This window comes from Musca domestica, unplaced genomic scaffold (genome assembly GCF_030504385.1).
Source record: "Musca domestica strain aabys unplaced genomic scaffold, Musca_domestica.polishedcontigs.V.1.1 22, whole genome shotgun sequence".
NCBI lineage: Eukaryota > Metazoa > Arthropoda > Insecta > Diptera > Muscidae > Musca > Musca domestica.
Genome location: NW_026712262.1, coordinates 5822251 through 5848555, shown reverse-complemented (window position 1 = coordinate 5848555; position 26305 = coordinate 5822251). Strand labels below are relative to the sequence as shown.

General features: G+C 35.4%; 1 protein-coding gene across 5 annotated transcripts in view; it reads right to left on the bottom strand.

Annotated features, from left to right (window-relative positions):
• LOC101892505 (rho GTPase-activating protein Graf) overlaps window positions 1-26305 on the bottom strand; it is a 214584-nt gene that overhangs the window by 10046 nt on the left and 178233 nt on the right. For all 5 annotated transcript variants that reach the window (XR_009342306.1, XM_011294963.3, XM_011294962.3 and 2 more), the window contains exons 5-7: window positions 2318-2533; window positions 2184-2255; window positions 190-241 (exon numbers count right to left, since the gene is read on the bottom strand). Coding sequence is in view for 4 of the 5 variants with exons in the window: in XM_011294963.3 (XP_011293265.2) it covers window positions 190-241; window positions 2184-2255; window positions 2318-2533 (340 nt within the window). In the remaining variant the exon portion in view is untranslated. The remainder of the gene's footprint in view (window positions 1-189; window positions 242-2183; window positions 2256-2317; window positions 2534-26305) is intronic.

The following is a 26305-nucleotide window of genomic DNA, read 5'->3' as shown; positions in this document are numbered from 1 at the left end:
ATACCATTACCAAAATTAGAAAAATGTAGTTATTCCCACTGTGTCACTATGACATTGTTATATTTAATTCATGAAATTTACGAGCGATACATAAATATTATGCACAGTTAGATTTTTGAAATGAAAATATGTATGCACGTGCTTTATATACATTACATCGGTCGGCAAATGTTGCTTGTAAGAACTTACTTTTTTCCATCAAAAAAAGATAGCCGCGTTTTGTAAACTTTTCCTCTGGTTTCTGTAAAGAAGAGTAGTTTTTTGTTAATAAAAGTTGTAATTTTGAATGGATAAAAGGAATTCCACAGACAAAATATAGACAATTGAGGTTGGTTGACAAATTCGTTAACAGGGACTGTTGAATTCAGTTTAAAATTAGCCAATAAAATATTTTGATGCTTCTTTAGTAGTCATATATTAAAAAGTGTTAGCTCTCTAAAAGTTCCTAGTCATTCTTCCCGCAAAAATAAACCTTTGATACTTCTAAAAATTTTACTGCAATAATATTTTTAATAAGGGATTCTTTAATTTTGAGTTTATAGAAAAATATACCAACAGAGCCCCAATGGAGCGTCACTTTCCGATATTCTGTATTCTGACGACCTAGCCAAATTATTAAGCAATTGCTAAAAATCATTTATTTGAATTTAGTAGTTGGTGCCTATCTCTCTATAAGAAAATTGTGACTATAATTCCAAGTTTTGGTATGGCCCTAATAGTAGGCCTCAATGAACTTTCGACATTTGTACGGAATTGTATTTTGTTTGGAGTTAGTAATGGATACGTTTTATCAGAAAGAAAACTGTCATTACAGATCCATGTTTTTATAAAGCTCCCAAAAAGGGTTCTCACATTTTCAATGGAATTGGCTGAAATGTGGCATTTAACCTAGACTTGTGAGATACATCGGTACCTCCCCATAATGGTACCTCTACATATTGCTACATTTTAAATGAATTTTTCCAAGACTTCCTACTTCAAATGATACCTAATCTTCCGATATAATCTAAGTATTCTGTATTTTTATAGTTATCATGCTTTTGTTTGGTACCAGGAATACTGGAATGGATCACAACGTTTTGGGAAGATTTATCAACAGAATTGTCTGCGATTTGTTAATTCGGTGTTATTCCTACCAAAAATGGACCGATATATATACCGAAATTTGAGTTCTAAATCACATACCATGCTCGAACACCGAATTTGAGGTTTTCCTAACCGATGTTCGACCATCTGTCTGTCCGCCTATTGGAATCACTCTAGCTTCCGAACGAAATGATGTAGGTTTAAAGGTTTACCTCGATATGTGTTAGATCTGCAGGATTTTTGGTATTGAAAAAGGGCTATATAGGCCGACGTTTTGGTACATCTACCATATAGGTTCAAGTTTTAGTATGGACTCCATATAACTGTACCTCCAGATATTCGATATTTTGATGATTTGTGTCACACTTTTCATCGAAATTGTTTGGTATTTGGAGATCGCATTTGGTACTATATTCTATGTAAGAAAACTGCCTATACAGGTCCAGATTTTCTTAAAGCTCTCATATAACCTTACCTTCCCATATTCGGCATTTTGATCATTTTAGAGACATTATCATACGGAATTGTTTTGTAAGTATTGTAAGTTCTAAATGTATGCCACCGTTTGCGGCCGCAGATTGCCTTTGAGATTCTTGTCTTCGTATAGAGCCCACATAACGGTACATACTTTTATTCTTTTTTTTATAATTTTTTTTTCAATTTTCCTGTTTGAAGTTCCTAGTGGGTACTAAAGCTTATAATAGAAAATTGCATATACATGTTCAAGTCTCCGCATAGCCCCCATATAATGGTAGCCCCCTATATTTAGCGACATTATTCACCGGAATTGTTTCAACTTTCGTATTTGAATATCGTAATTGCATCGTAAACATTGCATATACCGGTCCAGGTCTATGTATAGGTCCTAATATAACGGTAACTCCCTATATTCTGTATTTTTATGATTTCGGCATTAATTTTCAACGGATTTTTTTTTTTTTGCGGGATTTATGCGGAGCTTTGTGGTGCTGAAACTGACAATTTATTCTATTTTGTGTTTTCCCCTTTGTGTTAACTGCTTTAATATTTATCACAATGGCCTTCTTATACAATGTCTGTGAAATTTCCAATCAAGGCCAATTCTTTTCATCACTTACGGTTCTCTTCTCCATGTATTTCAATTTAAGTTCAGTAACTTTTTCCCGCGTTCCTTCGAAATTTTCGCGAGTCTGGAAGAAAAAGAATAGTTGTTAACAAATAATTATAACCTCACATTTATTAACAAACTTACCTTCTGCACTTTGTGCCTTAGATCCTGCAAATAATCTTTGTTATCTTCCGCCGACTCATGTGCCGTATGATAGAAGACTAACCAACTGGAAATGAAGGCCAACAGAATTTCGACAAATTCAAATTTGATACGTTCCTGAACTTCTTGTATGCGCAGAACATAGCTTAGTGATTCCTGGACATATTCACGTTCATGCATACCCAAACTGGCATCGGCCTAAAAATAAAAAGAAACCAAACAATACCGATCAAATTTTTTATTCGAACGAAACAGGATAATGAGCAAAGGTTACATCCTTAACAAAAGTTTGACTGCAAGAGATACCTTGTGACATAGTTTGTTCTAGGAAACCAGTGTGAGTGTGTGTTTAAACGAATGCATCGGCATAATCTGGAGATGATAATGTTAAAGGTTTTAAAAGGCTAAACGTTTTTCTTTTTTTGGTAAAGAAAAAAGAGCACTGCCGTAAAAAAGTCTTAAACATACATTGAAAAAAATCACTCGCTTATTAGGGGGAAGAGTGTTTTAGACATGTTTTCTAGTGAATGACATTCAAACCCTCGCTTTGAGATGGAGGTTGTACATGTGGACCCTACCACACTTACAAATAGGCCTATTTGGATATTGGTAACTTTTCTGAATCAAATTGAGTGCAAAATCATCTTGTAAAACTATAACCGCAGATTTCGGGTACATTGAACCCCTGGACTTGACTATCCTTTATGTTTGAGCACCTCTACCAGCTACCCAATTTCATTTCCCTTGCATTTCGTTCAGTGGATTTGACGCAAATATTTACATTCACATTCATTTGTAGTAATTGAAAATACTGTGGTCATGGTTGCATATGTGTGGTCGAGCGGTCGTTCGGTCGTTCAGTGATGCTGGTGTACCACTACTCACTTCAATAGATTCTCTAGAATGTGAATGCGTTTGGAAGTTGACCTTTGGTGCAATTCAGATTGTTTCACAGTTTTGGCCATATTAATAAACTGACATTTTCACATGTTCACACACAAACACAGACAGACACACATGCACTTGTACGTCATTGCCAAATTGTCTATGAGAGTGCTGGAAAAGTTCAATCTTTTTTTTTTTTTGGGGGGGTATAAAAACAATGATCTTTGTTAATGAAATGAAATATTTTTGGAAACGATGTCACTTGCAGTGCTTGTGTATAAAAAGGAAACGAAAGTTGTGTTAACTGGAACTTTATTAGGAATCAGTGTGGGGAGTTGATTTGGAATCAGGTATGTAAATATCAAAACTTATGTAGTCACAACCATTGACTTATTGAAATTTTGAAAAAAAGAAAGACCAATATGATGCTTTTTACTAGTTCATAGTTTCATTTGATACGACCAGAACGTGTACCATTTAAGATATCAAGTCTCGTTGGACAAGATCTATTTTAGGTATCTTAAAGACGAGGTAGGTTAATAGTTCGCCTGTTTGCCGCTTTGGCACTGTTTGCCACTTTAGCACAGTAACCCATTCGGCCCTAACAGCACATTTAAATATTTTTATCAAACATAGATTGAGTACAAAAATCGACATGAAATCTCTATTGTCCATATAATTTAATGTTTGAAATTATGTCATGAAAATGATAACCGCGACTGGGCTTCAAATGGTTAGTGCAATTTTGACATACTCCTCTCAACATTTCGGCCGGTATCTTAAGAATAAATGCTTGTTTTCTTGTTTCCCAATGCGTCAATTGAAGTCCCGAAAATAAAAGTTTAAAGGCGTTAAATCGTACAATCTAAATGGCCAATGAACCGGTCCCAAAACTTAAAAAAAATGTCACCGAACTCGGCTCTCCATAAGTTCATTGATACGCTGTGATGTGATGTAAGGTTTGTCGAACTATCTTATGGAAACCACATATCATGCAAGTCAATCTCGTGTATTTTGGGAAAAAAGTTGGATATCATCTCAGGAAGGCGCTCACCATTCAAAATTACGTTACGACTCACAGCATCTTTGAAGATGTACGGTTCAATGATACCACCAGAATATAAACAGCAGCAAACTTCTATAAACCGCAGCAAACTTTGTATCCTCCACCATTTTATGGAGGATCCTATGTCTGTCTGTTGTAATCAATCTTTCGAGCGAAATGAGACAGAAGCCTAAAATTTTGCATATATGTGTATTTTGCCAGTAGGCAGATAAGTTCGCAAATGGACCACGTCGGCCTTCGTTTTCGTATAGCCCCCATATAACGGTACATCCAAATATTCGGTATTTTTATGATTATTATCGAAGTTCCAAATCGGTACTACAGCCCATGACAAAAATTTACTTATGCAGGTCCACGTCTTCGAGTAGCCCCCATATAGCGATTTTCATTTAAGCGGCATTTTTCGACAATTTTTTTTTTTTTTTGAAATTTTTCAATTTCCTCCCAATGTCGGGGGGTATTAACCCTAAAGCTTTATTTTTTATTTATTTTCTATATGTATTGGTAGCTCTTGAAATGCTGCTGATCTTCAACCCCCAATCGTCGCTGAACACCATTTTTCGTTTTTTTAATTTTTTTAACAGAGCACGATGTTTTAGAATAAAATTCAATTATTTGCATTATAAATCAAACTACTGAAGATGTTTGACAGTGAAACGAAATATGAAACGTGCGTGAGCGGGTTGAAGCAGTGTTGCAAAAAAGATTACGGCTAAAAAATCACCCTTTATTTTTTGCCAACACTAAGAATAAAAATCGGAGACATCGGGTCACACCTTCAAATCCAATCCCACAGAACATCAAAATGTTGAAAAAAATGTAAATTTTTTCTCATTTTTGCTCTCAATATAATGTTTAGTGAGAAGTCGTCATATTTCGGTCCCAGTTCCTCTGGTAGTTCTCCCATTAAGGTATATAACTTTCAAAAAAGCATATACCTTGGGAAACATTTGCATATCCGATAGAGTCTGAACTTCGGACATCATAATACTTATGCATCACCCCTAACTCATTTTTTCTTCGTAATATATATACTGACATCATATATAGTGTATATACAGTGACTGGACTCCGGTAAACGGAGGAATAAAAATAGTTGTGAGTTCAGAAAAATTTCAAAAACCTCATTTAGAAAAATTATCACGATTGGATATTCATATTGAACTTCGATTCAAGGTCGAACCCATTTTCAAACATTTTTTTTTTTAATTTTATTGAATGAAAACAAAAAATGACAGCAGTCTGAAGTTGGTTGCAGTTTTTTCGTCTTACCCTGAACACACTATACTTAAAAGCACCATTATTAATTCCCTTATTATGTTTATATAAAAAATATACTTTAATTTTGACTATATTATAAAATGTTTCCTTTTAGTTAATATATTGCGTGGATCACCCAAGAGCATTTTTGATTTAATTTAAAATTTCAGATTTTTAACTAGTTTCAAGTTTGTAAATGTTGATACCCCTTGCTTCAGAACAATTTTGGGACCTTATATAACAAGTCAAATCGGTGAGTATTATTCTAAATTCTATATGAATTCCCCCTCTCCATATTCGGTCTTATATTTTGCGTTTTACTTTTTTTATCCTACGTACTGTTTTTCTCTATTTGTAATGTATACACAAAGGATATTTACAAACAACTCTGACCAACAATTGTTTTAATATTGTCCCATCTCTCTCTCTGCCAACTAAGTTTCTCTCTTCCCCCCATTTTTTCAGTTAGTTATTAATTTGGCGCGTCACAGTGCCGACATGTTTATGTCAATTTGTAGTTTTATTAGTTTTTGTTGTTATTATTGTACTCCTCGATAGTTTAAAGTTTATGATATGTTGTATGTATACAAATTTATTACTTGTATGTATGTATTATAGTCTTTGTATGATTGAATGTGATTTGTTTTATTATTATTTATTGATGGCAGATAGTAAATATTCCATCAGCTTCGTAGAAGAAAATGAATATAAACAATTTAAACAAATCATATTAGACACGTTACCTTTTTCAGATGCAATTTGAAACATTTTATTTGAAACTTGAGAATTTATTTTGTAATTTATAATGTTTTAATTGTAATTCAAGACTTCCGTCTGTTATTCGTAACGGTTTAATCGTAATTCGAGAAATCTATTTGTTGCATTGGCCTCAAATTTTCTTTTTCAAGTTACAAGTGAAACAACTCGAATTTCAAATAGAATAATTCGGCTATTACAAATGAATTACAAATGAAATATTTCATATGAAATTTTAGGAGTTACAAATGAAGTTCTCAAACTATAATTGAATTGTTCGATTTACGAATGGAGTTATCGAATTTCAATTGAAATTTTACGAATTACAAATGAATTGTTACGAATAACAATTAAAATGTTTCGAATTACATCTGTAAAAGTGTATATATCTAGTAGTAGTTTTTTATATTTACCTATCAAAACATAATGGAGTGTAGTTTACACATTATGTTAGAGTCATATGCCAGGTGTCTTTTTCACATGCATAATAAGCATTTTTGAAGCATACTTTTTAGCGCTCCCAACAATTTTTAAACAAAAAGGAAAATCTATACTACCATATATTAACTATACGGTCTTATATAAGTACTAATAATATTCTTAGTTGTACATATACTACAAATATAATAATTTGCACTATTACCCAAAACGTTCCCTTTTTCGTTGAAAAATTGTATCTAGCGCCTAAAATTATGCCGAAAATGTTGGTTGTAAGAGTAAAACACTTTGCCTATGCATTTGCAAACGATATCAGAAAAGTAACTAGTTTACTTAGAAAATTTTAAAAATAGTAATCGAAAGTTACATCTTTTTTGCCATAGACGAGAAAGATTGGGCCATAAACTGATAATATTGAAATTAATAAGCATTGTTGTATCTGCTTTTAGGCGTTTTAAAACTGATCGACACTTCTAAAATATCGAAGAAAGTATGGTGACATAGATTGTAAGGATTAGAAACAGCCTTCAGTTTGACCGATATTTTCATACCCTAATCTTGAGACCAGGGTTCGCTCGAAACTGGTAAAACGTTTGGTGGCCACCGTTGCATGGGAGATATGTCAAAACCTGTAGTTGTAAGATAGCTTCCAAAATTTACGAAGTCACAACCTTACAGAATTATTTTTCCTTCAAATTACCACTTTACGATAGCTCCCATACGAATTAGAGTCAAAATTGAACATTTTATGCTGCCGTTATATGAGAGCTACACGTTAATGAAGAACGACATAATTTTTTTTTTAATTCCAAACATCCAAGAGTTAAAATTAATATCAGGGAAAATTTGGACGCTCTACCAAAATATCTAAATCGACGACGAATCTTGCTTTGACCGAAAATATTCGTAGTTAACGAGGTATCCAAAAAATATTTCAAATCCTTACTAACGGAATGACAAATTTTTATACCCCTCCTCCAATTTACAGTTTTAATTATACCCCCAGTCATATGGATGCCGAGGGTATATATCATTTGATACGGGCAAAACGTGCCTCATCGAAATAACGGGTTAAGACCCTAGATCTCTTTGGACTAAATACCTTTCAGGACATTTGGAGTCGGTCTGGGGTGTCCGTCCGTCCGTCTGTCTGTCTGGAAAGGGAGTATCACATTTGATCCAAACTTGGTTCATAATAATATTATTGTTCAATATAGATCAAGTTCGGAGATATCAGTCCACGTCTTCTGGTACCTCCCCCACAGAAGGTCAACATTTTCAATGAAAATAATTTACCGTATAAAACAAGAAAGGATCACCCAATTTTATGCAAACTTTGCAAATCCCAATATTTGTATCAGTGCTATGCCAGAAGCGAAAATGAACAATATCGGCCCACTCCATAATGTACCTCTTCTAAAAAGGGTCAACATTTTGAATAATTATAACTCTCATAAGACAAAATAAGCATCTGATTCTCTTCAATTTTCACAACTATCCATACTTCGACTAACAAAAGATCTGGTGTGAAATTGATAGACATCGATCCACTCCTTCTGGTACCTCCCACACAATGGGTCAACAATTTTTAATAACCATGAAGCTCAAAAAACGCGAAATGAGCATCCGATGGAATATGTCGGACCACTCGTTTTGGTACAACCCCCACAATGGGTCAGATCAGATTTTATTTCATATTTCTGATATCATAAGATCTTGTGTGAAGATGATAGGATACCGGCCCACCTCTTCGGATACTTCACCCACAAAGAGCCACAATTTTTAATACTCTCATAATCAATCTGTCATACCTTGCGAAACAAGTCAGCGATTCTTTCTTAACTTGTTATTTCTAAATATTTCTCTTAATTAGAAATCTGATGTGAATATGGAATTTACTGGTATATATATTCCCAATATATATGTTGCTAACAGAAAGTTAAGTAAATATATTAAGAAACAATCTGGTTTTATGCCATTTAGAAAAAAAAAGTTTACCGATCAGTGAATAATGACAAAGAAATCTTGGTTCCTCTTCTATTGAATTTGGGTATAAAACATCATTTGTCATAGGAATTGTTTTCAAATACCTCATTGGGATCTATCGCCAGGCAAAAACCAAGCAACTATGAGATTTGGTTAGGAAACCATGGTAAACATTGTCAACAACAACCAAAATGGGATGAAGTCTGACTATTTTTAATGAACAAAATAATAACGTTATCCAAATGTGTCTGAAAAAAAAAAAAAATATTTAAAAAATAAAACATACTTTTAGGCAAATATTGAATAAACCCTGATTATTTCAAAAACTACTCAAAATGCCTTTATCTACTTTCTGTGCCATAATCACTTACCGATCAGACGAAGTACGATATACATATTCGATAATGCAGGATATAATATCATCAACAAGGTTTTGGTGAGGGGGTCTTTAAACACAACTTTTTGTCAACTAGACTTTAAGAAAAACTCCTGATTTTCTGTTATGTCTTTATATGGGCATATATCTACACTTTAATATATAATTGTCCCATATACAACACACGTATGTATGTAACTCTAATGTGACATAAGGAACTTTTTTTGTGTCTTTTCTCAGTCAGTTCTTTGTTATTTTATCGAAAAAAAAATAATCTAAAATTTACGTTTTGGATGGAGTAATTGTCCAATTGTTTGTTTCTCAGATTGGTCTCATTGTTGTTTTAAATTCCAATTATTTCCCATTGGAATTTTCATAAAAATTTTGGCAGATATTTTCACTTTTCATAAATGCGTCACAACTTTCACTTTTCACTCCGTTATTACAAAACACACACCACCCCGACGACGACGACGAGGAGGACCACGGCCACAGACAACAACATTTTATGGCTTTTCTCTGTATGCTGAAAAGAATTTTCTTGCTGAAAATTCATGAAAAGCGGAAATTGTTTTCGACACAGGATACAAATCCATTAGATTGGGGAGAAGTGCTTAGAGTTTTTCCACAAAATTGTTAAAATTCATAAATTGATGTTTGTAATTATTTTTCGTTGTTTTTAGATTTATTTTTGGCGATTTTCCGCAAAAACCTATTTCACGAACCAGAGGAGAGGAAAAGTCGAGCAGGAAAAAAACTCAAGTTTCAACAACACCACACTAACAACTTGATTAACCGAAATTCCATAGAAAACTCTGTTGACGAGAACAGAGGCTATTCGGTTGGTTGGCTGGTTCTTATTCTTTGACATTTGCCATAATCGCTGCCAGAGTCCGCACACACGCACCCAAAGTGGATACATATGTATATGTGCATAGAGTTGGAAGTTCGAGCCAAAAAGGGGAGCCCAACAAATAACAACAACAAAGCATAACATGAAAATAAGTGATGTAGTACAATCTGCAGCAACAGCGACAACAACAGCAACAATTTGTAAAAACATTGCGATGAAGTAGAAAACGATGACAACAAGAACTCTCTTGACAGCAGCAGCAGTAGCAGCAACAACAATAGTGTATCAAAACACAGATGGCAAGATATTGGTGGCGCTTAGGATGAAGGAGAAGAAGAAGTAGCAACAACAAAACAATAAAACGGGGTGGTATGGCGGGAAAATAGAGGGTGGTTTTGGGGGCTCGTTTGTTAAGTCTATAGTTTTGTTGACAACAGACGAAAAGAGAACGACGAGAGAGAGACGTACGTAAAGAGAAGAGCAACTGTCAAACCTTTCAAAGACAAAACATTTTTGAAAAAAAAACATGAAGAAAATGCATAGCAAAAAGCAAATTAAAGCATACTTTTAGGCTACATGGAAAACAATATTTATTGCCTAATTTTCTCAAATTTGCTTTAACAAAATGTAATACATGAATCATAGTAAACAATTAATATTACGCATTATAATATTTATTGTTTATTTTCTCTTTGCCTATTTCGTTTACTTTTTTGTGTGTCATGCGTTCTTCGTTTCTTTTTTTTTTTTTTGGTGCTGTCACTTTGTGTAGCTGTCAATATTTAGGAAAAGGCATAGAACACAAATTTCCTCATAGACACATTTACGAATCATAGCAAAACAAACTTACCACCGAAAAAAGATATCAAATGAAAATTCGAAAACTGTCCAGGGTTTGTTTTAACAGAAATGTTCTTTTAACATTAATGTAGAAATGTGTAACCAAATGATGTAAGCTATGAAATGTCAGAAAAAGCTTAACCCATGGAGAGACAGGAAGATATTCGAACTCACTATTATGGAAAAAAATGTTTATAGTTAAAAAATCGTACGTGCTTTTACCAAATCAAAATTCCATTCCTTTGATAATTTGTTCGTAATAACGTAATTCATGAGAATTGTGATCGCATTTGACGTTTTCTAAAGAAAGTCGTAGAAAAACAGTTGCTAAAAAATCTGGGTGTCCTGGGGTCCATAGGAAAAAAATAGGTGACGACTGAACTACTGAAATTGAGCGATTTTGGAACTATTACAGAACCTTTATTTCAAGAGGTAGGTTTCATTACGAATATGAATACGAAACTTTAGAAATTTCCGTTAAAACGCGTGGCAGATCACACCAATACACCTAAAATCGGGCGGTACCATCATATGGGAGCTTTAGAATAAGTTGAACCGGGGAGTTGTCATACCTATTTTGAGATCAAAAATACCTATAAGCTAATATAGGGGCTATACCAAAACTTGAACATGAATACTATTATATGGGAGCTATATCAGAAAGTAGATTTGTAAGGCATGATTTTTAGAAACGTTATCAAATACAAATTCTCGAAATACTAAATTACTGTATATTCCGTTGGAAAATAGGATGAACGTTCTATCCGTTAATAAAGGTGAGGCCGACTTGATACACTCAATCAACAAAGCTACCTGTTCGAAGTTTACCTCCACCCTAACAAAAGTGACCTTAAGATTGGACTTGGACAGCGATTCACAATCGTCTGCTACCGCTAGGAGGACGAAGCGGAGGGGAAGCTTGAGAGGAGACAATGATTTGACTGCTGCGCTTCCTCAGAAGTCTACAGGGATACTGCCTGTAGACTTCTGAGGAAGCCCCCTACCGACAAGCATGCCACGGTAGTCCAGGCCTCAACCTCTAGCCAGGTAGTCCAGACCTCAACCTCTAGCCACGAAAATCGACCAGAATAGTCCTAACGGCTCCAATACCAATTCGCTGGTATATACTGACAAGCTCTCACTCTCCAGGCAGGAGGCAATCGAGGCCATTTTAACAGACAGCTCCAAGATTTTTGAAGACACCGATGCTTGCGTAATCTGCCCTAATCGAATGATTAAACACCCATATAAGCTTCATGAAAATCGTAGCGTTTTTCAGGCGGAGATTCTTGCCATTAAGAAGCCAGCCGAAATGTTAAGATAACTATGCAAAAGCCTGACAGAACCAGTGAGTTTATGTGTCGATAGTTAAGCGACCCTCAATGCTTGCAAGTGAAATGCCATTAAATCGAGAGACACTCTTGACAGCAAGAAAACCATACTTGGAAAATGTGGACTCATTAGGTTTTATTGCATTCCAGGACATGGCAATATAGTGGGGAATGAAATGACTGATAAATTAGATTGAGGCGGATCCCAGTCGATTGATCCACCGTTTAAAACCTTATTCGTGGTTTTATGTCAGCTGCTTTAAAAAATCTCTCATCGAAGAAGCTGGAAGAAGTTGACACTTGGTAACTAGTTCCAGCGTATCTATAGCCATCTGGCCGGTAACCTACCTCGAAGAAAAGCAAGCAGGATTCCTTATATCACTTAGTAGGTCTGTTCTAAGAGTCGTGCAGTATCGGATATCTGATCTCAAGATAGGACTCCAGTGTTCCTGACTATTGTAGACTATGTGAAGATGAAGAAAATGTTGTGAGGATTGAACATATACTTTGCAGATGCCCCATGTTATCCAACAAGTGAACTCGGCTATTTGGTAGATGGGGGATAGAAAATCTAACTTTCTTCTCAGAGAAAAATCATAATCATTTACAAGCTTGCCAAAGGCATTCCCTGGCCGGGTTGACCACCTTGCTAACTACACTTCTCTGTAAAAACCTTTTCTTCTCTTTCTTTATCTCTCCCATCACCAACAATTTTATTCTTAGGATGAGCACAATGCTCCAAAAGTCTGCGAGTGAAACATTTGCCAAACGCGTGTAGCTGCGCATCCTTAAAACAACCAATCAGCGCGATTTAAACTTTAAAACCCCGATACATGTACCTTCTGTTTTAAGCTCTACTTTTATAATATACTGGATTTTCGCACTGTTTGCCGATTTTTGGTGTAAGTATGGATTTAGTATCAATTACAGATTGGGCCATTTTTTAAATTTTCAATGAAAATTCAGAAAACTGTGTTTTTTTAATCTTGAAAATTGTTCAAGTGTATACATTTTAATTTTCAAAACACGCCTTTAGTGATTCTTCGATCGTTGCATATTAAAGTAAAGGACAGTTTACAAATCGTTTTAGAGTCATATGTTAGTAACATTTTAGTATTTTATATTCAATATTTTTATAGCATACTTTTAAGCGCTTACAACAATTTTTTTTTGAACTCAGGAGAAACCATATACCATATAAACTATATACTAAATAAAAAATATTATATACTTATACAATATATAAAAACTAGTAGCGCCTAAAGATACGCTATAAAACTGATAAAGACAAAAGAGAAAACGTCGCTTTTCTAGCCTCCAAATAGTACCGTTTTTATCACCTTCAACACAAAAGCTAAAAACATTGGCTATATATTTTTTCTTGATGAGCCATTGTTGCCACGGCAACCGCTAGATGGCTCACCATTGACTTTATTTAAATACCAAATACACAAACCGATACCAGTTAGTACTTTCAATTGGCAACTCGAACGGCTTTTGGTGTCCATTAAGCTTAAAAAGCTTTCTGTTAAATTGTTTAACCAATCCATGACAAAGCTTAAAGGATGTAAATGTAAACAAAATATATGTATGAATAATTTATTAAGTGACGTTAGAAAGCAAAACCACAAGCGATGAGGAAATATTCGGGGGAGGGGATTTAACTAAATAACGTGGCAAAAGCAAGTTGAATGTACCCTTTATATAAACAGCATAAATTAGATTATATGCTTAAAAAAATATATACAAGCAAAAATAAAAAGGATAATCAAGATTTATAGAAATTGCCAGCACACACCAACATCCTGCCAAATAACTGAGAGAAGAGGCAGCAGAAAACCCTCAAATTATTAACGTAGGTGTATAACACCAACAACATCATCCAGCAGCCAGCCAAGGAATCCACAGAAAAAGGAACTCATCCAAATGCCATGAAGAGAGTAATCTTGTGTATGTGTAGGTGTTTTGGTTATTTTTATTGGAGGTCGAATATAGAATCAGCTGCAGCTGCCGGTATTGCTTGCGTAAGTGCGCCAAATGATATCTGAACTCTGTGTGGGTTTTATTACAGGGGTTATTTGGAAATTCATTGCCATCATTGCTATTATTATTCCATGTCGGGCCAGTTTTGCCTTTTTTGCCAACTTTGATTACCGTTTGTGTTTGTTGGGAACCGTTGCCAAATTGTAACAACAACCACTTGGCTGTATGGCTGGTTGACTGGCCGTTTGGCTGACTAGCCATTTGGCCCGTCATAGATTACAATCAACCCAGTTTTACCATTTAGATGCTGTTGACCCACCATTATTCCATTGTGTTGCCAACTCAATGAAACTTGAATCCGTCCATTTGCCGGGACTCCAAAGTAAAGCAAAGCCAAAGGAAGAGGAAATATTTTGATGGGAAAAATGCCAACAGTGGATGTGGATGTTGCTCCTGTCTTTGAATTTGTTTTTTCCTTCTATTTTGGCTGCAGTCAAGTTTTTCTTTTGCTTTTTTCTACTCTTTGCCATTTTAGGCAGCAGCAGTATACCTGCTGAACTGACATTTTGACATGGTTGACAATTTGACACACAGTCGTAAATGTAACATAAATTTTAAATTAGTTTGTTTTGCAAACCAATTTGTGTACACAATGAAAGTACTGCTGCGCGACAGTGTGCGGATGAAAGGTAAACGGGTAGACGGACGAGGAATGCAGAGAGCGACGAGACACGTGAGGCACAGATAGGCATACGAAAATGGATTTCCATGAATGAAAATTTAGTTGGTATGACTTTAATTGCCTAGATCATTTCATTCTTTTTTTTCTGGAGGGGATTGAATGAATGGAAACGAATGACATTATATAAAAGAATTTAGAAATCATAATAACCGGTAAGGCCGTTTAAAAAAATTGTAGAGGCTAGTTACCGCATCGTGTTAGGGTCATATGTACAGTGTTCTTTTTTCACATTTTATAATTAAAAATTGTGTAGCATACTTTTAGGCTCCCCCAACAAATTTTGAACAGTAACGAAATATTATACTTGATGAAATATATATCTTATTAACCTTAAGGAAGTCAAACATTGCAGATACCTAAAATTGAAGGTTAAGTTATTTCAAAATTGATAGTGAAAAGGGTTCCAATTTTTGTTGGAAATACGTTTGCGGTATAAATTTGCATTACGTCCTTTAACCTCTACCATATTTAGAATATTTTAAAACTTCGATAGTTTGTAAGAAAACTACCAAATCAAGTTATGTGATATTGTAGAGATCAAGCTGAAAAATAGTAGTCGGTTTGTCAAGACATGTACAACCTTAGCCTGTGAACATTTATATGAGAACAAATATTACAAAAAGTACTCGATTTTGAAGCCAATTAGCCCCAAGAATATAAAAAAAAAATTAAATACCATGAATATTTAGAAAGAATTCCTTGTAAAATCCATGACTTTTAGATATGAAGTCAAGAAGACCTGGAAAAGACTTTATGGTTTTTGGTTTAAAGGACTTTGAAAATATTTCTCGAAAATCTATGATTATAGGACATGAAGTTCTTGAAAACAAAACTTAAAAACTGTACAATTTGCTGTGAGGTACAAGATGGCCTTCCATTGTTTTTTTTTTAATCCGTAATTTTTAACAAAGACGACCTTGAGTGAAAAGACTTTGTAAAAATATTCTTTAGAGATTCGAATTCTAAAACATTCTATGACTTTTTTTGTTTTTGGTTATGTCCTTAAAAAATATTTTTAACAAATCTAAATTTTAACAAAGGATTTATTAAAAATTTAAGATATTTGGCTAGGAAATCCTGGAAGAATAAAGGAACTTCGTTCAGGCTCTTGCATTCCGGGAGGTCCTTGAAGACTAACATGGAAACTTTAGTTTTTGGTCGTAAAGCCCTTGAAACATAAAATCGACAATTGTTTACAGGAAGACGGAAATCCTAGAAGAATCAAGGATTTTTGTTCGAGGAGTTCTTTCAAAAAATTTGCTAAAAATCGACGAATTGTCCTTGCTTACAATTCGTCGATTTTTAGTAAATTTTTTGAAAGAACTTCTCGAACAAAAATCCCTGATTCTTCTAGGATTTCCGCCTTCCAGTAAATAATTGTCGATTCTTCTACTTAAAATCCACATGAAAAAAGAATACAATTTTCTTAAAAATTAACGAATTTCGATCGAGAAGACCTTTGTGAAAATATTCTTAAAAGATTCCAGGTTTTTGGCCAGAAAGACCTCACAAAAAAATATTTTTATAAAAATCCGTAATTCTTGGACAAGGAGTCCTTTAAAAAAGTTATCAATTTTAAGCCGCAAAGTCCTCCAGAATAATCCATGATTTCTGACAAAAAAAAAAAATACTTTAGAAAAATCTATGATTTATTGCCATGATTCCGAGAAGATAAGATTCCTTCCGAGAAAAAGAAACGAATTTTGTTTAGGTCCTTGCAATTTTTTTTTCTAAAAATCTCCGATTTACGGCCAGTCCCATTAATTTTTTTTGGTAAAATCCATATGTTTTACAGGGAAGTCCTTAAAGAAACACTTGGAAACTTTTTTTTTTTTTGTCGTAAGGTCCTTGAAACATAAAATCGACAATTTTTTGTAGGAAGACAGGATTTTTGGATTTGGATAGGAAATCCTAGAAGAATCAAGTTTTAAAAAAAAATTGTATCAATCGTAGACTTTTGAGCCAGAAAACTTTAATTTTAGTTCTTAAAATCTCCTGGAAAAACCTTGCTTTTTTTAAAAATCACATCCTTGTGAAAACATCCTTAAAAATATTTTTATAAAAATCCACAATTCTCCGACAGGGAGTCCTTTAAAGAACTAATCTACATAGAGCCAAAAAAATCTCCAAAATAATCCATGATTTTTGAATAAAAAGTACTTAAGAAAAATCTATGACTTATGGACAGTAAGCCCTTCAGAAAAATTCAAGATTTCTTGGCAAGGAAGTCCTTTAAAAAACTCCATGATTTTTGGTGAACAATTCTAAGCTAGAAAGTCCTTCAGAGTAATCCAAGAATTTTAACCATGACCTAAGTTTGGATCAACTCTATCAGTCCTTTCGCCTCATATGGGAGAACGTAGAAACTATAATGAATTCTACGTTCTCTTATAAAAGGCCAATTCCATAATTGTCTCAAAATATATTAAGCACTTTCTTTAAAAATTTCACACAAAACAAGACCCCTTTCAAAGCATGGTTTCCTTAGGAGGTGTTTCCTACACCTTATTGCCTTAATTTACACTAAAGTGATTGCCAACACCTTAACCAATTTCGTCTTCTTCTTCTAAATTTAAATTTCCATTTTCCTGTGTTTTTATTATCAGCTGCCCACAGTTTCTTGTCATGCTCCAAAGGACAAAATCACACACATGCACATCGTTACAAAGGACAAGAACAAAGTAAGTAAACACCTTCATGGTTAGGACACAAAGTCATGCAATCAGGATAATGACAAACATGATGTAGACCACCCACCCAGACAAGAACAACAACAACAATAGTAACAACACTGTCAACCGGGGAGTAACAATGAAAAAAGAAAGGATGAAAATGAGATTAATGCCACAATAACAACAACAGCAACAACAATAGGCACAAAGACGCCAAGGATGTGAAGTAAATTTAAATCAACCGATGAAGGACTGAGTGGGTGATGTGGGGGAGACTGCGGTGATATGCGAAACGAAACAGAGTTAAAAGTAGCAACAGCTAAATGGAAACATGTCAAGAAACGATAGCAAGTGACATATTGTAAACGTGTTAAGGAGCCAAGGACAAAGAGTAAAGGAGGGTAGTGTTTAAATATGGATTAACTTGCTGCAAAGTCCAAAGGATGGAGGGCTATAGAACAAACTCATCTGCATAGATAGAGATTTTGAAGGAAGAAGTGATGGAATATCTATGTGTAGTATAAGGAAGGTGACTCAAGCCACCTAGAAAAAGCCAATTTTTCTGAGGAAAATGTAACTATTTTTAACAAAACCAAAATAAAAATGTTTCTAGTGAAATTATTTTCCTTGAAAATTGTAAAAAAAAACTCAAAATATGTTACAGGACAACACTTCAAAATAGGATCAGGGAGAAGGTCATTGATCTCGCCCTTACTAACAAGGGTGAATAACTTATAATAGATTGGAAGGTATCAAGAGTTTTCAAGATCTCCGTAGATGGCATTCATTAAAAACCTCATAGGCACTCAATGAAGGCGCATTGGGAAAAATTTGCCGATTCGACTAAATCAAGAATACACCTTATGGGTTATATGCCCTAAACTTCAGCCTTAGATATAAATAATTCTGTACAGTCAGTTTCATGCTTGAGTGCTATGAGAAATTCTGTCCGCTTACCCACTCAGGCAAGAATTGTCAACCAGTATGACACTCCAAACATTTTGCCAGTTTAAGGATGGAGAACAGATGATTGTATAATAGAGCCAACTAGACCAAACAACTTACGGACTGGGAAGCCTATAAGGCAGCCTCTAACGAGTACAACAGTGGGATCAAGAAGTTCAGGCGTAAGTCCTGAGTCCGATTCACTAATTCGATAGAGAGTGTCAAAGACGCCAGCTGATTCCGTAAAGTCTTTCTAAGGATCCAAAATTCATAGGAGGTATAAAGCGGGAACGGGGCACGTAGAGACTCTTAATGTGTTAGTCAGGACTCACTTGATCGAAGCGATCGCCATTGCACAGATGGGCCATGAATTTGATTGAGAGAATTGTAGGCATTTCCAAAATCAAATCGGTTATATACACCTTCAAATCACCTGGACCAGATGATTTTAATCCCCACATGCTACAACATACATCGAATGCAATAGCTCAGATTCTGAAAAAGATTTTTAAGGTTTGTCTGCGTATATCACTTACATTCCCAAAGCTGAAAACCATGTCATTCACTTCCAAAGGACTACAGACCTATCAGTCTCTTCTCCTTTCTATTTAAACTCCTAGAAAGGTTAGATATTAAAGTCAGAGTTTTATAACCTTCGACTGTTATCAGCACTACCACATATGAAAGGCCAAATCTTTGAGATGGCGCAGCATGATGTCTTGGGTCACATCGAGCAAAACTATATTGTGTCTCTATTGACCTTGACAGTTTTTCCCGATAACGAGGAAGTCTCGATGGATTCAAACTCGAATCCATTCATAACTCTCTCTCTCTCTCTCAAAATTTTGTGTCTCTCAGCTCTTCATAGAATGAATTGATGCTATGCTCAGCAGCAGAATCATTAATTCGCACATTGGAGAGCTCCAGGGGTATAGCGTAGGGCGGCGTTCTATCACCACCATTATGGTTGATAGTTATTAATAATATACTCAAAGATCTGGAACAAACTCGAACAAATGTCGTTGCTTATGTCGAAGACGTGATTTTGTTTATTGCAGGTAAGTTTCCTGATCTAGCAAAATTCTTTCGTTAAATTATCAGGGTGAGCACGCAGCAATTGTTTAGGCGTGAACCTATCAAAAATAGAGTTCATCCTCTTCACGAGGAAACGTAAGTGTCCTGAATTTTTACAACCAATGATATCTCGGTACTGTTCTCAGCTACCATTTTAACTGGGAGAGGAGTACTAAGGAGCGCTTCAAGATTGGCTTAATCGCACTCTACTCTTGTAAGGACTATGTAGAAAAGATTTGGAGTTTTAAACCACATATAATCAAGTGGATATATGAGTCGATTGTTCGTCTGATACATTTCTATGGAACTGTAGTTTGGTGGCACTCTTTAAGTAAGTGATCCTATAAGCGAGGCATTGAGAAATTTCAAAGAGCCACATGACTTTCGATTACAAGTGCATTTAGGAGCACACCTCAGGCCGCACTATATACCTTACTTCGCTTAAATCCATTATGTCTCTACATAGAAGCACAGGCAATCAGGTGATCCCTGCGACTCAGAGTCGTGTGGAATGCATAGGAGAGCGAAGTTAAAACCAGTGACTATATACCACCACTATTGAACTTCGAACCAGTTGACACCCACAAGCTTGAGAGGAACGTCTGGACCCGTAACAACCCGTCTTTATACGGTATATCTGTCTATATTGACAATTCTAAGATGGAATGGGAAACAGGTCTTCTGCGATAGCCTTAACATTAGCAATTCCTACAATTTAGCAACGACTGTAGCGTATTTCAGGCAGAAATAGGAATAGTGAGGTTAACGGTCCGGTAACTATATATGTCGATAGTCAGGCGGCACTGAAGGCCCTAAGTTTATTTACCATTAAATCTAGGTGACTAATCAAGCTCTGTTGGGTTCCAGGCCATTTCTTTGCTTCCAGGTAATGACGCAGCAGATGAATTGCTAAGACGGGGATCCGAATCAATTGGCATTGAAGTCGAAAACTCGGGGATTGTGGTTAAATGAAATATTAATTCTAAAAATTAAGCAAATGTTTTTTCAACTAAATTGTGGACTTCGGATGGCATCCCTTTGTAAAAATAAGGTGTTCGTAGGTTGATTTGTAACTGTTACGTTTCAGGACATTTGGATTTGGATTCCTTCTAGAGGTGTTCTTCCGTTTGGTTCGCTGTTGCGCATTTTCAAAGGGTACCGTCGTAATATTTTTCATTAAAATTAGATTGAGTTCGGAGATGAGTAATGTCGACTCAGTCATTTTGGAATCTCTCCCATAAAAGGTCGACATTTTCAGAAAATTATTTTCGACAGAAAATTATTTTCCTTATAAAACAAAAAAAGATCATCCAATTTTGTGCAAAATTCGAAAATCCTACTATTTTTATCGGTGCTAGATCAGTGGCGAAATTGAATTATATTGACCCACTCCCCCAAAACGGGTCAACATTTTGAATAACCCTGCAGCTCATAAAACGCGAAGGGAGTATCTGATTTCTTTCATGCTTTCTATTATTTCTATCAATACAAGATCTGTTGTGAAGATGGCATATATTGATCCACTTCTTCTGGTACCTCTTCCACAAAGTGGTCAAAAATTTAGAATATTTATAATTCTCATAAAATGCGAAATAAGCATCTGATTATCTTTACATTTCACATAACCCAATAATTTTATAAACACAGTATCTGGTGTATAGATGGTATAGATGGGACATATCAACCCACGCTTTCTGGTACCTTCCTCGTATAGGGTCACAAATTTGTATACTTATATCTATCAATATCGATATAGTCCATATCCACATGAGGGACAACATTGGCCCTTTCTCTATACCCTCTATACTTATGCCGACAAAGCCTATTGATACTTTTTAAATTGTTTATACAAATTTATTTATTTATTTATTTTATTTATTTATTTATTTATTTATTTATTTTATTTATTTATTTTTTTTTTTTTGAAACCAGAAGAATCTCTAATTTTTTATTTTGTAATAATTTTTCAAATATAACACCATTTTTCCACAAGTGTTGGTTTGCACAATTTGATTATATTTTCATTTCATTTCGCCCATTTGTAATAACATTACTTTCCCATTTTTATCCTGTATGGAGGAATGTATCCCAACATTTCCCATATCTCTGACAACAGGAATCATGTTTTCCAATCCCAATGCAATCTAATGGTGCCGTAGGGTGCAATTAAAGAGTTTGCAACATCAGTTCCCCCCGCTTGTGTGGGCTTTTCTAATGCTGGCAGGCGGCATTAACTTGTAACGCCTTACAATAACAACAAAAACGTGAAAGACGTTAGAAAAATGTGAGCTACACTTGTAGGGTATTTTCCCAAATGAAAATAAAAATCATGTACACGTCGTTGGTAAGTCAAACATCCCTTGTCATGAAACGTGTTTTTTCTTTTGTTGTTAGTATTTTCTTTTTCACCGCTCTTCGTTTTGCTCGGTTTTTTAAAGAAGACGACCTGAACTCTGAATGGTGATAATAACTGCAAAGCAATGCAACCATGCATCGATGTTGGAAACAGAATAAAACAGAAATGGGAGGTAGCACATTCTCTCATGGACCTTTGTTCACTTCAAAGTAGCTGTATTCTGGCTAGATGAAGGGAGGGAGGGATGGATGGATGGCTGACTGGTTGGCTTGGTTGGTTGGATTGTTTCGAACTGACGCACACAACAGAACACGTTCATTTTTTTCACTTCATATTTCCAATTTCCTTAAAAGTAACATTTTTCATTTGCTAACCTCCAACCCTTAAAAAATTTCTTTTACCGACCGACCATAACCCCAAAAAGTAGATCTTTCCAATTGGAAATTGTTTCACTGCGGCACAGTGGAAGATTTTTGATTTGAAGTGTAAAACAATATTATTATATGGAAAATTGAAAAGACCAAAGAACAAATTAAATGGAGATAATAATTTTTAAATTTTAGGAAATTGGCCCACGATATCGTATGGTCCCCATATAACGGTACCACCCGATACTCGGTATTTGGATGATTTTAGGCATATTGTTCAATGAAATTGTCTGAAAATCCGCACAAAGAATTCCTTCTGAATACTTTAGCCCCTGAAAGAGAATTTTCTATGCAGCTCCACGATATCGTATAGTCCCCATATAACGGTACATCCCAATACTGGGTTTTTGATGATTTTAGGCATATTTTCAATGGAATTGTCAAGGAATTCCTTCTGTGTACTTTACCCCTTTGGAAGAGAACTGTCTACATAGGTCCATGTTTTAAAATAGCACCCATATAACGGTACCCCAGATATTCGGTATTTTTCATGATTTTAGAGATATTATTCACCGGAATCTCTTCAAATTTCGTATTTGATATTCGTAATGGGTACTACTTCAACCTATAACGAAAGCGTGGATTTAAATATTCAATGTTCTGCAACCGGAGCTAGAAACCATTATGAACTACAAATACAAATTTTTCGACGAATTCGTGGGAAAATGTTGCAAATATCATCAAAATACCGAATATCGGGAATACCAACCATCCTAGACACAATACAAGCTACTGTGCCACATTTTGAAGCTTTACGTCAAATATTGTGGCCTGTATCGTGAAGGAAGGCCCGAGAGTCACTATAAAAGACTCACCACTATGCGAGGCGTTTCGTCGTTGGTTAAGTGGCTTATCAGGGACAGCTGGTGTGAGTAATGGCTTACAAGGATCGTTCTTTGGAAAGTAGCATTTATTTCAAATGCAAATAAAACAATAGAACAATCCAAGTTCGGTTCTAGTTCTACCAGCAACTTTTTTTAATTCATGGCATAGTCCTGCTTGCAACACTTCAAAAAATATTGTAGATAATTTCGTAAAATATTTCCACACTATCGCCCACAGTTTGAAAATCATGCAACCCCATTGATTTTTGCCATGGCCGGTGAGGGGAGACATCTCCTGCTGGCATCCCACATTCATTTAAGTGTGGGCTATGAACAGGAGACACATGCTGCAACACGGAAAGTAACAGTAAACGAAATAACAAAGTAGCAAAACGACGATGGCAACAAAAACAAAAGGAAAAGAAACACAACAACAACAACAAAAAACAAATCCGCCATCCATGGCATTTCTTTATCACGTTTTATGTTCTCGTATCTTTGTCATTCACTCACAATTCTTTGTTTTTTACCAAAGAACGCTGACACAGGTGGGTGGATGTAAAATAGAAGTTAAGGATGGGGAGGGTTGAATACTAACCACCCACTTTTCTCGCCGTTCCAACAGAGCAAAATAGAAAGTAGCAAAACAAATATTGAACAAAAAAAAAGGACAGCAGCACGCAAAAGAAGAGGGAAACCCCAAACACCATTCGCTTCATGCAAAGCGACGGAAAAACGTTTGGCGATTATGTTGCAGATATTTGGCAGCACGTGTTCGACCGGTTTCCTCTTTTAATGGTCTGTGGAAAATTAACCTCAAAATCTCATTAAAATCGCATATGGTTGAATGGGGGAGTTTTGTTTGATTTACGTTTTTTTTTTTTTTTTGGGAAAACAAGTCGTACAAGCCCTTTATTGGCATAAAATATTTCGTTGGGGAAAAACAAAGGAAGACCCGCAAGGCTATACATCTTATTCATATTATCACTCTCTTGAGGAGACTTGCAATAAATATCAGAATTAGGAACCTTCAAAATATTTGACTATGGATAGCGCAGTTTTTAATTTTGGGAAATTTGTGGAATCAAGCAAGCCATAAAGTTCAGCGGAGCAGTAATTTTATTTCAAAATGAATGGGAAAACTGCATGGGATTTATAAAATCCCATTTTTTTTTTGTCCTCACCTAATCACAAATGAACTTTAATCTGACAAAAAGAGACCAAAATTCTGAAAGTTTCAGTCGATGTTCCGACAATATATATCCAAAGCATTTGGAGCTACATATCCCAATTTCACTTTTGATCTAATGTTATTACAAAGCATCTGCAATGTGCTACGTTTAAAGAAAATCGAAAACTGATTTCAAATTTTGTTAGAGTTATTATTATTCAAAATGTTTACCTTGTGAGTGAAGTTCTGGAGCCAATATTTGCCATAACCTAAGCTGATATACAGATGAAAAAATTGCAACCAACTTCAGACTGCTGTCATTTCTAAGCCACTCGTCCGACAGCTGTTAAAATTTTTCCAGTGACAGCTCATTATCTTGTTCACAAGCGAACAATTTTCCAGAAAAAGGTTATTCGTGATGGAATTCAAGCGTGATATTGTGATTTCTTTATTTTTGGATGGGAAACCACAAGTGGCTATCGTTAGAGTACTCCAGCATTTCAATGTGAATATATATTTGAGTCTCGTACCATCGCTCGTAGCGTAGTCCGACGTCAAGAAAGTGGACGGAAGAAAACAGCAACATCAGCAGAAATGGTTCGGAAAGTAAAGAAGCGACTTGATCGAAACCCGCGAAGCAGTGGTCGAAAAATGGCTCGTGAGCTTAACATATCGCAATATTCCATTCGGCAAATATTGAAAAACGAGCTCGGGGTCAAGCCATTGAAATTCCAAAAAATGCAAGAACTTACACCGCAACAGAAAGAAAATAGACTCAAAAGAGTTAAGAGTTGCTTCGCTTGGCCGAAAGTGGTGTACTGCCGAATTTGGTTTTCTCGGATGGCAAAACATTCGTTGTCGAGCAGTTTGTAAACAATCAAAATGATCGGGTTCACTTGCCATAGAGGTCAGCTGAAAATGTGCACATTCGGTTGACTCAAGCGCCGGCCATGGTGGTGGTGTGGTCGCTTTCCGCTCGTATTAATCGATTGTGGCAACAGAATAAATGCCGAATATTATCGCGAAAATATTCTGGAGGCCTGGATTCAGCACCATCGCTCTCAGCACGCGCCACCCAAGAATGGTTACAAAATGAGGTTCCTTCCTTCATTTCCAGCGCACAAAGGCCACCAAAATCTCTGGATACCTATCCGTTGGACTATTGTGTGTGGATTTTTTTGGGAATCAAGGTGGGCACTAAAAATACCAAAGTGTCGATCACCTCAAGCAAGCGCTTCGCCGGGAATGGGCCAAAATATCGCAGAGCAACATTCGGGCAGCGTGTAACGGTTTCATTGGCCATAATTCGGGCCAAAGGTGACCAATTCGAACAAATCTAGCTTATTCTAAAATTTGATGCTATTCCGACATTTTTTGCTTTCATTCCATAAAATCTTTAAAAAAATATAAAAATGATGTCATTTGACTTTGTTGCAATTTTTTTATCACACCCTGTATGTATTAGTAATTTTATAAGTATGCTCATTTATCGGACAGAATATACCAACTGGAAACCCGAATTGTTATGAACATTTTTGCTCGGGTGTACTTTTCACCTTTAGGTCCAAAATATGGCGGTAATATCAATATACTAGCAGATCGTAACGTCAAAAAAATTTTCTGGTATTATTACGACGATTGTAGATGATTCCGATCCAGTATTCGAACACTGAATAATTTCATTCCTCTAACACAACTTTGATGGTCTCGACCCCACATTCGAACTCTGCTTGATTTTCTTCTCAAAAATAAAAGATTTCCCAAACCAACTTGATGTAATGTCTTAATGAACCCTCCGACCCCTTAACATTATTGAGAGTAATTCTTCCTCATTCTGATTAATTTATTTTCATAATTCTTGCCACTTGATTGATCAATGTATTGATACTCAAATTAGACGGTTTTATGCAGTGTTTTATTCGATCATTATAACAACAACAAGCAATCGGTTAGAGTTCTTTTGAAATTTTAGCCAGGTATTGAA